The sequence below is a fragment of the Mytilus galloprovincialis genome, chromosome 10 (genome assembly GCF_965363235.1).
Source record: "Mytilus galloprovincialis chromosome 10, xbMytGall1.hap1.1, whole genome shotgun sequence".
NCBI classification, from domain to species: domain Eukaryota; kingdom Metazoa; phylum Mollusca; class Bivalvia; order Mytilida; family Mytilidae; genus Mytilus; species Mytilus galloprovincialis.
In genome coordinates, this window is record NC_134847.1 from 34,142,106 (window position 1) to 34,156,610 (window position 14,505).

Consider the following 14,505-nt stretch of genomic DNA (forward strand, 5'->3'; position numbering starts at 1 on the left):
AGTTGTGGTATGAATCGTGAGTGCCAAGTCACAATTTATACAAGTACACCATTATAGGTTAAACTACGGTCTTCAACTCAGAGCCTAGGCTCAAACAGAACAGCAAGCTATAAAACTTATGAACCACATCAACAAACAACAACTACTGAACATCAGATTCCTGACTATGCATCCAAATATTTAAAATACTACACAAATATTTTATTAAAATTTTATTTGTAAAACATACAATAAGCACCTTCTTGTTGCTATTTTTAACAATGAATCCATGGAGTTTACAGGTTTAAATATACCTACAATAAAAACAATATACAAATATGTTGACCTACTTATAGCACATCATTTGCACCACCGTCTGACCTACTTACCTGGAATTCATGATTATCACATAGAGAAGTTTCACTTCTTTACATGCTATATATAAAAACAAATATCAATTTGTTGGAGATGCCATTGTGGGGAAATACAGCCTGGATAAATGTGGTTCTATAATTTATATTTTTATGAATGGAAAACGTAACAATGATTACTTGGACATTAAAATTTGATAATTACTATAAATATCTTTAAATTACAAACAAACAAATAATTTTACATGAACTATCACCAATGAAAATGAACCACATTTCTCCAGCTCTTATTTTTGTAAACAATATAAATTCTATCAGAATACAAGCTCCTAACAAATTTTAAAATAACAATGCAAACAAGCAAAAGTAACATGCCGCATTCTAACATTATAATTCATCATTTTCTTAACATGCAATTTCTCAATTCACAAAAAGAGTCCAAAAATAAAAGAGTGAAGTTCAAAATTTGAGGACCAAGAATCTATGGTCCAAACCAGAGGATAATAAATAAGATGGCATCTCCAACAGATGAATATAAATAGAACTATGATATGAAAATAAACATGCTCAATCTGTTAACCCTTTGTCTTGGCACATTAACAGGAAATATTACATAACAATGTATAACAAATTTATACTGGTATAATAGGGTCCAGTCTTTATACAATTATTTTTACAAATTGTGTATTGCACAGTGTCCTCCTTAAAATTGATTCTTTTAAAAGTTTGTCATGCTTAAGCTCCTTTTCATTCTGTTTCCTATCAGTCGACTCACTTTATCTGGCTGTGCAAACACGGGGGTATTCTGTACAAGGCACTGGGTAGCTTCTATTAATTTTCTGAAGAGAAAAAATTGAACGGTTAGGATGTTGTACAAAGAATTTGAATGAACAAATTGTAAAATATGTTACTTTTCAAGATTCAATTTTACAGTTTTTACATGTTCATATAATAATATAGCATTAAAATTCGGATTCAATTCTTTTGAGCATCCACTTTTTCTGCAAGAATTGTGCTATCAGGGATCTCCATGGATGAAAATTGAACCATGGAGGAACTTTCACCATTACAAACCGTGTCTACGCTGTACAGTGTAGCGCGATCGGAAAAATTTTATCCCTCCCTACAAGGAATGGTGAACATGCTAATTCATTGCTTATTTAAATTATATTTATTTGAATTTTCATTATAGAATTAGAAGTATCAATATGTTCATTTATTGCCGTTTTTAACCATTCAAATGCCAAGTCTTCATAGTCCCCCTTAGTCGAGAATGACCAAAGGTGTCATGAAGGTCCCCATGTAGATTTCTTGTATTTTTGGTAATTGTTATGGGGGTTAAAAATCATATGATGTGGAGCTTATTTCGTGGACACTGTCAAATTCAGAACCCATTACCGGTATGGCTGATTTGCAGCAACAACAAAACGATTCGTACGGGTTATGTAAAAGGTTAAAGAGATTTGTAAAGCAAATGAAAAAGTTTTTAATGACTTTATCTGACAAATTGATGCTGTGCAACATGCATCTTTCGAGTCTGAATAGAAACCGGAAACGCGGATGTATCAATTTGATTGTAATATACGAAATGAATTCGGAATTACGATACGATATTTCTTTACAGGAAATATTTATAAGTTTTTACTTTTAAACTTTTAAAGTCATTCTAAATTATTGTTACGGCAGTACTCGAGTTATTTGTGATGAAATCATATTTGCTGTTTTGCGTCTTATTTTGTACTTCTTAAAAAAGGGGGATGCTGATTGCGTAAGTCAAAATAAAGCACGTGTTCGACTTGTTAAACTGTTTTCTTTGTCACTGGATTATTAATTTATTTATTTAATCTAAATTATCATAATCATTAGCTAAACTTAGTTGATTAATTCGACAAATGGATCGTCTATCCTCAGATAGTATTCTCCTGTCTGGTTTGTTGATCTACCTGTACAAGCTCAGGTACAAGTGATTAGCGATCTTAATCCGGATATCCCTCAGGCGTTAGAACTATGTTGGATTATAACATAAAAAGCCTAAGGGTTATGCAATTACATGCATTTGATTATAATTGATAAAACAAATGGCGTCGGGCTACAAAAATGATGAAGTTTTGAACGATGGCGGAAGACAATTTAACGATGGCGCAAGACAATTTAACGATGGGGCGAGTCATTTGACGATGGCGCAAGACATTTGAACGATGGCGGGGCGCCATCGTTAAACAGGCCATGGAGATCCCTGGCTATTACAGAATTTTTTTATTTTTTTTACTCTTCTGTTTTATAGATAAGAGACGTCAAAATCACATAGCGAAACAATCTTTATATTCTCATTGTTGGAGGCCTAATGATGACATTTAAATGCTTTAAACTTTGCCATTTTTGAAATCAACTAGATACTTCATTGTTGCTTCATTGGCTATCAAATCACATTTCTTTAATTGTATAAATTCAATATTTCTTAAAATAATTTCTAAAAGTTCATTTTGAGTCATTTAAGTACCTTGATAACATCTGGTTCTTAAATCTTTCTTCATTCAGTTCTTTTCTAAGCTGGGCTTTTGATTTTTTAGCCTGCGGACACAAAACAGGATGTTGTGCTATTTGTGTTGCTGATGGTCTTTGTGTTGGGTCAGGGTCTACCATACTCTGCAAATAAAAATAAAACAATAAATACATTTTATATTCAAAATCAGGTGAATAATTAACGGTAAGTTGTAAGTTGTGATTCAAAGAAACCCCTTTTCCTTCAAGTTAAAATCAAATATACACAATAAACATTCAAACCTTCTTACTATATTTCCAGGACAAAATAATATTGAAAATGTCTTTTTTTTCATTTTTCAGAACAAAATTATAACCAGTATCAAGCTGTGGATTGCGTAGTATAATTTGAAAGTTCTTTATTTCCAATCTGATCAACTTCAGCTAAACACTATTTTATAATTATTTTTTTTTTGGTCCTGAATATGATTTCTTAACATGCACATCAATGTTTATAACAAAAGTAAACTTACCTTTATTAGGTGGTTCATTTCTACAGTCAGGTGGGGTAATGATGGTAATTCACCCCGTCGGATGGCATGCCACTTTGGTCCATTCTTAGGTAAGGGATATCCACCTGCCTGTAAAACAAAATATTGGTATAAGTACAAATGCTTGGAGTAAATATACTGGCTTTGAGATGATACTGAACTCATTTTCCTATTTTTCACTTAGATTTATTTGGTTTTATAACTGTCTGCTCAGTTATATCCCAGTCCGATATCCCAGACTAGTAAATTTCATTCTGAGTAGCACATATTTGCACAACTTTAATTAGACTCATCAGAAATATGTTGGGATGTTGGTCTTCAGAATAGTAGTTGGAAAATATTGGTGCAAAGAGTAATGAGTGATTTGCAAAAAATGCAGTGTATATGTTCCAGACCGTATGAGTATTTGGACCGTACGCGTACGGTCTGGACCGTATGCGTACTTTTTCAATATACGCATACGGTCGGACCGTACGCGTACGGTCTGACTAATATTAAGAATTTGGTAAAGTTTATTAGATACAAATGTATATAACAGATCAACATAACTTAAATCTCAAATTAACATAATAAGTTGAATAGGTATTGAAATAAAAACTTAATATTTTAACTTTTTGTAAAAAATCAGGCTTATTTAATCTGTTAATCTCCTGTACTTAGCATAAAATTGAGAATGGAAATGGGGAATGTGTCAAAGAGACAACAACCCGCCCAAATAAAAAACAACAGCAGAGGGTCACCAACAGGTCTTCAATGTAGCGAGAAATTCCCACACCCGGAGGCGTCCTTCAGCTGGCCCCTAAACAAATATATACTAGTCCAGTGATAATGAACGCCATACTAATTTCCAAATTGTACACAAGAAACTAAAGCATGTCAGTAATTAATTAATTACAGCCCAGTATGCTCATTGAAATTGAAGTTATCGGAAGTAAACATAATGTGGGAGGACAATTGTTTTAGAATATTTAGGAACTTTACAAAAAATGCATATGCAAAGGAACATGCATGAACAAAACATGTTAATGTTAAAAATATATGACGTTCCTTGTGGAAGCAAGTGTCATCTTGGGCCAGAGTAACAAAATAGGATTCACGGATATAAAATTAAACAAAATTTAATATTTAATTTTAATTGTTCGCTTATTCACTTTATCCATCTAATTGTACAATTTGTATAACTAAAAATAAAGATTTTGATAAATGTTTGTTAACATTTAACCCATATGATCCCAAATCATGTATGGTCAGCTGGACCGTACGCGTATACGTATACGGTCCGGACGCGTACGGTCCAAATACTTGTATGGTCTGGAACATATACAAAGGACTTTTGCAATATTTCTTAGTGTTTAATACAATTCGACAAGTGTATGGATATGTATCTTTTAATAAGTAATTATGATCAAATTGAAAAATTTAAACAACTTACCGCTTCATACATAGTTAATCCGAGTGAGAAAATATCAGATTTTGTCAGATTCTCATAATCATCATTCAGAATTTCTTTTGGTAAATATCGACAATCTCCATCATCAACTGTTGGGTTAGACACTGATGTTACGTGACCTAAATCTCCTGCAAAGACAAAATTATAGGTTATTACTGATGTCAATAAAGAGTGCAAATATTTTGACAAAACTACATTGATGAAAAAAAGGGGAATATTCTTTTCTTCATAGTCATTGTCAGAGAGACAAAGTTAAGATCTTGGAGTCAATTTCACAATCAAAACTTATGTCAGATAACTCATGTTCATGACTAGCAATCAATCTGATTTGTATGTTTTTCAGTGAAACCAACTCTTGAGCTTTCTGGGCAAGATAATCAACCAACATGCTAAACTGGTTAGTTTTTTTAAAATATATGCCTCGAAACTTATTTCATCTTCTACAAAAAGGAACAGATATAACCAATATCTGTAGTACTATTCATTGACTCATTCACCAGTCAACAACTTATTAGTTTGATGATGTAAATTTTTAACGAACTTGACTAGGGCTACAGCCCAATACACACATTCTCTTTTCTTATTTTTAATCTTACTTACCAATTTTATATGTTATTGCTTCCTCTACTTCATCATCTTCCTCCAAAGATTCCATTCCACTTTCGGGAGAGTTCAAGAACTTAGGGTTCCGATGGATGAACACATTTCCTGGTTTGACATCAAGATGGACAAGGTTCTGGGAGTGTATGTATCTCAGTCCCCTCGACACTTGAAGGAGAATCTGCTTAAATTCATCTTCACCCAATTTACGGCCAGTCTTCCTGTTCGTATCAATTACATCAGCTAGACTTCCACCTGAAAATGAAAGCATTTAAGTAAGAAACAATTTTCACAATAGTTTAAATAATTCTATAACTAATGAAATTAATTTCTTCCATCAAGGAAACAGAATAAACAAGTTTGAATGTATTCAAGATAGAAAAGGTTGACTTTCTTAATACTTCTATCTTTAAGGTGTTTACTGGGAAAGGTAGTTAATTTTTCAATTATTATTTACAGTGGCTGATAAACTCTATATAACCCATTTTTTGGGACCAGTTTGAAATTATGAAAGGTCCTCCTCATTTTAAACTTTTGAAGAAAAAACAACCTAAAATGAAGTTCTTACCATTACAATATTCATTCTGTATATACATATAATCATCTTCAGCCCAGGCAGAATAGTATCTCACTACATGTTGATGTTTTCCAAGAACTGCATGTGCATATACTTCATTCATGGCATTCCTCCTGAAAGCAAGTAAATAAAATGTTTAGTAAAACAAGACAACTACATTCAGCTTCAATGTTGACTACATTTGTCCAAAACAATCAAGCTTAAAATTTTAAGTCGAAATATGCATGCGATTTTTGACCAGTATGGTACTTGATAGTGTAAAATGTTACATTCCTTCATATGATACATGTAGCATTACTCAAATGCAAAATATATTTGTTTAAGGTAGTTTCCTCCAAACTTTAAAATCTTAACTCTTATTCAACCAATTGTGTAACCTTGTGTGTAGTTCGATGAACCTATCTGTAACCATTCAAAATTCAACGGTTAACCACAATGCTAAAACCTATCATTTTCAATCTAAGGACACATTAGGTAGTTAATGTATGTCGTTTTGGGAAAAAAATATAACTATACTTACTCATACTGGCTCCCTGCTACTGGTGCCTTGGACTTCTTTATGGCATATGTACATCCATCTAATCGGTGAATACATTTGTAAACACTACCAAATTCTCCATCACCAAGTTTACACACTTCATGAAACTCTTCGTTATACCGTGATGTGTTGATTTCATGCAAAGCAATTTTCTGAAAGAGAATGGAGAAATTAATCATTGCTGCTGCTAAAGAAAGTTCGTCAAACATTTATCAAATGAGGAATGTGAGCATCAATCTTTTTTTCTCCAAACCTCTCATAATTTCCGTCGATATCTATCTGCAGCTTTTATAAAGTTTCCACTTGTTATTTGCAATATCTTTCTTAACTAAACAACGTTTCAGTAAGTTGACAATATTTATTACATTTTAATTTTATTTTTTTTAAATGCTTAAAAGTGTTTATTCCTTCTTTTTACAGCTGAACTACATTTATACAACTGTACATACCTTTGTTGATGGCATATCTATTTCTATTTCATCAGCTGAATCTTCTAATAAACTCCTGGAAATAATCAAACAATATTTATAACGTATGTACATGTACTCTAAGTTTTGATATTTATTAGAAATGAAGGAAATTTGGGTGATCAACCTCTTTCCCTATTCCTAGTCGAATCCGGGTCCGTACGCCCTAATTAGTCTGTCTTAACCACAAAACATTTATTTCAAAATAAACTTGAGACAACTTTGATAAAAGTGTCATGAAAATGAATTTTCAAACAAAAATATGTACATGATATCATATAAATATATCTACTGAAACGCTATGCAAGGTTGATAAACAATGAAACTTGAAAATATTCTCAACCTTAACTTTAGTCACAATGGGAGCTGCTGCGATTTTACAAATAGCAATTAACAAAATCTGGATCTATTTTTAAAAAATCTGATCAGCTGATGGCATCATGCAAACCCGAACTAAACACAATGCTATCATCAGACGAAATCTCCAACATGACGGAAATCAAAACTTCACCATTTACATTAGAAATGAGTCATCATTTTATTTCTAAACTTAGAATGATGTAATTAAAGAAACAAATTGTTTGAACTAGTACAAATGTAGTATGAAACTTGGGACCATATTTACAAAAAAGCACAATATCTACTGAAATAAGCCTCTCTTTTAAGGTTGATTTTTGGTACCTATTCAAATACATTTCAGCTTAGTAACTTGTGTGATCTGCAGACTGCTGTGGATTTTCAAATTATTAAACTTTTTTCATGTCAGATCATAAACCTAAATAATAAATACTGTTTAATACAACTATATTAAAACTCACTTTTCCATTTGCTCCCTGCTTCTTTTTATACTGGCCATGCCAGATGACACTGAACACGATAAAGGTCTGTTGTTGCATGGTGTAAATGGGTTGACATTGGCCTCCACTTTTTCGCCATTTTCTTTTGAATTTGATTTTCTTTCATCTGTCAATCTCCTCCGTCTGGCTTTTTGTAATAAAGATTTAGGTGTATGAGGAGTATCAAAAAGTCTTAATGCTCTAAGCTTACGTGATGGTGGTGAAATCGGACACGCTTCGTCCGGAGAGATGACATGTTTTCCAGGGGCTGGCACTCGCTGTTCGTCATCCTCCACGTCACCATCATTTTCATCGTCTATTCCAAACGGAATTGGTGATAATTTCCGAGAACTAATAAATGTCCTTGCTGAACGTGATGTAGAATTTAAATATGGTGTTGATATATCCACTTCCAAATAATCTGGCTCATCATAACTTTCCATACTCGGTGAATGAAATGGGCTAGACCCACCATCGTTCGGGCTGAACTCCCCGTCGGAATCGTGAAAATTCAATGTTTTAACTAATCCATTTTCTCTCTTTCTCAAGGCCGATCGCCTTCCTCTACGAACTCTTGGTTGTAACGTTGACATTTCCAAATCACTTTGTTATTATTGTAAATCCAGTTTTCAAATGAAATATGTTTACAAAATTTGTAAATATAAATCCAAACCACGCTTGTCGTAAATGGCGGGTCTGTCGATCATGTGATTTTTATGACCAATGAAAATTGTCCTCTGTAAGATGTTTATCGCACTTACCAATCGGTATAGTCTATTCCATTGTTATCAGAACAGCCTGGGGCAATATTTTATTTTTCAAAAATTGCAATTTGCTTTACAATCAACAAATAATAGCAAATCTGTAATACTTATCGAGTGTATTATACGTGATTTGTTTACACTTTTGGTTTTTAAAGAAATATGATGGAGTACGCTGCTGCTGATGATGATAAAAAATCATAAAACTGGCAAATTTCACAACAAAAAAAATTATACTACATCAATTTCTAAATTCTATCACCTATAATAAATTAATAGCTATGATTCCATTATCTGTTATTCTCTTATTACTGTGTTAAACTTTTTTTAAGTAAGAAGGATAGAAAGAACAATTAATAAAAAAAAATACTAGAATCATACACGGATATGTGTGTGAGTTCTTTTTTTTTTTTTGGGGGGGGGGGGGTCAATCGTCAAACAAAAACGCACAGCAAATGGTCCAGATACACCAACACCATATCATATGGTAGTGCATTTGCCCTTGGTCTCTTTTCCATTTTAGTGACTTGTATTATTCCTTCAACTTATTTTTCTGGATAAGAGACAAGGTGGACCTCTGTTAGCAAACTATTTCCATTCTCAATTTAATATGGTGAATTAATAAATTTTTAAACTATGTTTGCTGGCACTCTGGCATGGCAGAAAAATCAAAGATTTGAAACTTTGAAAGAACTAAAATAACTTATAAATTATAACAATAACAATTGTTAATTTATGTTGTGTTATTTTATATGACTATAGATATATATTCTATGATATTATCTCATCCTCTTCATGTGAATTATAATTTTAATTTAACTTCATTATATGTTATATGTTTATGTGTTAAGAATCAGAATGTATTGTGTATTGTTGTCATTATGTCCCATTATGGGCCCTTAATTGGAAAATAAAGAACTTTAAACGTTGACCTTTACACAAAAACATTAAATAAATAAAAACATACACAGTGCAGCTACGAATAGTTTTTAAATCTAGCTTGAACAAGGCTTATTTGAAGCGTCATGATACATTGCCAAACTCCCGTGACAAAATGTGTGCTCACTTTTGGGAATTCAGCTACCTCATTGTTAACTGCCGTTTATTAAGGTCCAGAAAAGTTCAACGAGTATATTTTACATTGTGTGTATTTTTTAAATGTTTATTTTTTAACGGAATCAGTATATTAACAGATAATGCACTGAAAAAGAATGTAAAAGTTTTGCAAAAGTATTAAAAAGTCTTGAGTATCTGTAAAAGCAAATTTTATTTCAATTCAAGTTTATGCCCATTCAAGTTAGCTAGCTTTATTCAAAATAATTCGGCAAGTCGTATAAAAGATGTGAAATATATGAGCCGTATGATGAGGCAAGATCAGTATCATCTTAAGGTGGAATCACTGTAGGTCCATGCATGATGGCATCTTTTGTCGTATATTTATATTGATAAGTTTACTCTTATTCAATTTTAAGTAAGCGTATAATGATTTCAAGAGACCCAATTGTCCATGTTCTTCGTCCCCCGCTTGTTTACTAAGTATACTTTTAACCTCTTGACTGAAATTTTAATTGACCTGATACAAGAAAAATGACACTGATCCCTTGCGCTAATATGGTAAGGATTTTGGTACACTAGTGTTATGAATTTGACATTTGCAATGATTCATCTAAACCAGCGGGTGACGTCATTTATCAGCAGGTGAACTTCAAAGGTGTGAAGCCATGCAGATTCATATTTATTGCAGAAAAAACACAGAGTGTGTTGTATCTTACACCTCTAGGTGTTTGTTTCTACTGCTATTTGTTTAATTTTGCCAGTTTATCTAATTTTATTCTTTGTTTCTTAGATTTATAGAAAATATTTCTTTTAAACTCCGATAATTGATAAAAATGTACCGGCAGTAATTAATTCGTGTTATCGATAATAAACATTAGTTTATCTGTTATATGATATTTCGTATAGCAACATAAAACAGTGTGAATTCTTAATTTCTTATCATATTTATATTAATCTTAAATCAGACAATAAAACATGTTTTTTCTTATAAATATCCTTATCTATGTATTTTTATCACATTTAATTGTCGTAATATTTTTTTATCTGTGTTTAAATGAAACATATCATTTATACTTATGACTTAATTCCCATCACTTTGATTCCACAACATTTAACAAAATCCTCAAACAAATTCTTTAATGAATCCCATGATATTTTCTAAACAACTCTTTCACCATCATACAACTAATTTGTCGGGGACTTGTTATGCAGGGTATAAAAAATTGCTGCCTCTTTCTTTAAAATATATAACTGATTTCTTTTCATTGTAAAATATGTGTGAACTATTTGCCACTGGTCGTTCAGCAAATGAATTTAGAAGCAATCAGTCTTGCTCAGTAAATATTATACAAAACGAAAAAGCTTTTTGATAAGCTTGTTCTTTTTCAATATGATACAGATGAAAAGTAAATCAATCAATTTGTTAATTTCTTTTCTTTTCACTCAGCTCGACGATCTTGCGGCATGCTTGCCTGCTTAAAGTGCGGGAGTTCGAATATTCGGTCATAAAACAGATTCTTATTAGTTGATTATCATTTTTTTTATGAGGAGATCTTTCTACAACAAACGACTGAACAGCCAGTGACTTGATGCAATGTCGGGGTTTGGAGGTTAAAATTTGCAACTTAGGCCAAAAATTATTAAAATAAATCCCAACCATGTTTATAGTTATTAAACCTTTTCATGTTTTAAAAGAACTTTAATTATTCCCTTAGATGGTTTCTGTTTATATGCGTGAACTATTTGCCATTGTCGATTGTGTTGTGGTAACGTGCTCGCCTACAGTGCCGTAAGTTGTTGCTTGTCATCAAGACGGGTGCCATGTGTGGAACAGGATCTGCTTACCCTGCCGGAGCACCGGATATAAACTCAAGTCTTTGGTGGGGATCGTGTTATTTAGTCTTAAGTTTTCTTTGTTGTGTCTTGTTTTCTATTATTTGTCTTTTTTTAGCCATGGCGTTCTCAGTTTATTTTCGATTTACGAGTTTGAATGTCGCTCTGGTATCTTTCGCCCCGCTTTTTAAAATTCGATCTCTGTTAGGGTGAAACTAAAGAAGTTACTTAATATTTGCTGCTTCTATATACAATATGCAAGCGTCATTATAAGGGATACTATATATAGAGTTAGCAAAAACTTGTCAGTTCTGAGTCTGAGTAATGTTTTGGTGCTGCTTGGGTGACATGTTTTCCTGCTTACATATATAGATTGAGAAGTACTACGATAAAGATCCGGCTTAGCGTGTTGGTCTAGTACAAAGCAGTGCTCATGTCATATTGTCTATATTGACGTGATATCGTCCAGAATAAGTATTAATTTGCCACTGGACGTTAAACATCCAACAGTCTTTATCGAAATACATTTTTCAAATTTATATTCGTGCATGAGAGCGATTGAAAATTACTGGATCAAAATTAGAGAATGAAGGGTAAAACAAGGCATAAGCATGGAATCCTAGACAAACAAAATGAAGAGAATTATAGGGTGATAAGATATAAAGATAATAGAAAATTTAGACAGAATAATAAGGTTCCTAATACTAAAGAACATGGAGAATATAGTAGGCAAACAAAAATAAATATAAGCGAATAAATGGCCACAAAATTCAGTGAAGAAGTATTGAAAATGACCATTCTTAATTTGTTAAAACTTAAATAAAAAACACACGGATGAAATCCTCACATACCGTACATTTCTTTCACGTACCTTGATATACAATTACTTTAGTGAAAAACTGTGGCTTATAAAACATTTCTATTACTTGGTACCTTTTGCTTAATCAACGATGAGTTTTTCATATTTGTGATACCCCTTTTCTTTTCTTCACTTATGCTAAAACCATCATACCAAAGATTTGAATAATATCTGAATACATGTATACATATCTCATAAAGACGGCACTCTATTTGGAGTGCAAATGTACTTATTGAAGAAAGCAACGAACAGTCATTCTTTATACTGAATTTAATTATTTTTAAATCGATAATGAAGATGGGGATTTGTAAAGATCTGTTAGTTTCACAAGTTAGGCCCAAAAGAATGATTTTATCTGACAAAATATTGACACTGTTCTTATCTTTAGTAATGAACACAGTCACTTGGATTGTGAGTCGAGATCGCCTAGATTAAAATTCCATTTCAAACCTGTAATCAGGGATCAAATTTTGAAAGGAATATTATCTATTTTCTGGCAAAAATTACTTTTTTTCTCACATTCATTGTCTAATTGCTAAAAAAGCAATTATATTATTGTAGTTAACACATTTCCTTTGTTATCCTTTTTGTAAACCAGTCAACTGTGACGGCCTTTCAGAATTTTGTAGTCACCTTGATATAATTAGTCAACAGTTTTGTATTGAACAATAAGTTGTCATTTTCTTAATTATTACATAACAATAGCCATGGCATTGTATTATTTTTATAGGGAAATAATTAGCATTGATGACTCAATAATTAACCTCAATCAAGACCACCCTCACCTTTGATGTCAAATCAATATTGTTTAGGATCAATATTAGAAATTCGATAATTAAAATACACAATATTTAAACAACTTTATTCACCATATTGAAAACTAATTTGAAATTTGTCAGGTTGTCTGGAAATCTTTAAAAAAATTATCTTAATCGAAGATTAACATGGATTAACGCTACAGACGGGTTGACATGCGAGCTCCCTGTCAAACCACGAGCGCAATGTCAAAACATTTCTTATCGGCGTCTTTGGCTATAACGATGCTTATGTACACAGCAACATAGGAATTTAAATATAGATTAAATAATACCGGTATATTCTAATCAAAGATCATCAAAGAAGATCTTTTGATCGTATATCATTGTTTTAAATTGCTATCGAACGATGAAATTATTTGTGATAAGGGAAATTCTATGTTTATAACCGTACATCAGATTATAGATTAGAAAGTTTTTAATCTATGACATATTCTTTCTTCTGTATATCACATGAACAAAAAAAAAATTATGTAATTCATAATCCAAAATATTTAAAATAAGATATAAAGAAGTGTATTTAAACATCTCCTTGATATAGACTGAGACATATCATACATGTACAAAATTCTCTGAAATAAAAAAAAAAACAAAACATTTATTAATATTAAAAGAATTGTTTCAGTTTTTTGGGTTTTTTTTTATTTAAGCATCTCCTTTTGAAGTTTTTCTTGTTTCCATATCCCTGTGTGTTCTATTGTATAATTAAAATTCTTTCACTTTCTAAAAAAAATAAAATGATTTGACTGGTATTTGCTTTCCGCCGCATCAGCACAAAAAAAGTATACCGCAGTGATTTTGAAAAAAACGTCAAATATTGTTTAACCGTAAAGTGCTGTGGTTGACAGGATCATAAAAGACAAATTGAATTATTTTGTCACCTTTATAACCCTCATCATCTTATTGCCAAGTCAATAACTACCTAAGTTAATTAGCAAAGTACCACTAGTCTGTACAAAATCACTGTATTAATTATTCAAAGTGGACAATGGCGCTAGCCAGTAACGTCATATTGATGTCAAGGTGAGATTTCAACATCTATAAAATTCATAAATGTTTATAAAAGAAACAATCTTTAATATATTAGTCTGAAAATTGACATCTTGTAGTAATAGATTTATTGTTTTGTAAATCACATTACACGTTGATCCATAAACAAATCTCTGATTTTCATTGACGTAAGGGTGAAGGTCTAGACGTTTTTATAGCTCTGAATAGAACATTATTTCGTTTATACTATTTCCGTGAAATAAATCAAGTTGCACTTATACTAGACAAATGAATACATTCATAATTTCCCGTTATCTGTTTATTTATAATCTAGACAACAA

At 31.8% G+C, this 14,505-nt stretch overlaps 2 protein-coding genes across 2 annotated transcripts in view; one reads left to right on the plus strand and one right to left on the minus strand.

The window, feature by feature from the left end:
• Positions 1-813: 813 nt before the first annotated feature.
• Positions 814-8,553, minus strand: LOC143047440 (wee1-like protein kinase). Its single transcript, XM_076220502.1, has 9 exons — positions 7,833-8,553; positions 6,997-7,051; positions 6,530-6,699; positions 6,001-6,122; positions 5,433-5,687; positions 4,815-4,960; positions 3,365-3,472; positions 2,851-2,996; positions 814-1,189 (listed from the first exon to the last, which is right to left on the minus strand). Exons 1-9 carry the CDS (start codon positions 8,441-8,443, stop codon positions 1,069-1,071), a joined length of 1,734 nt encoding a protein of 577 aa, XP_076076617.1. The 5' UTR covers positions 8,444-8,553; the 3' UTR covers positions 814-1,068.
• A 5,574-nt stretch (positions 8,554-14,127) lies between these two features.
• Positions 14,128-14,505, plus strand: part of LOC143047441 (uncharacterized) — a 29,527-nt gene continuing 29,149 nt past the window's right edge. The window contains exon 1 of the mRNA XM_076220506.1: positions 14,128-14,197. The gene's annotated coding sequence lies outside the window, so the exon portion shown is untranslated. The remainder of the gene's footprint in view (positions 14,198-14,505) is intronic.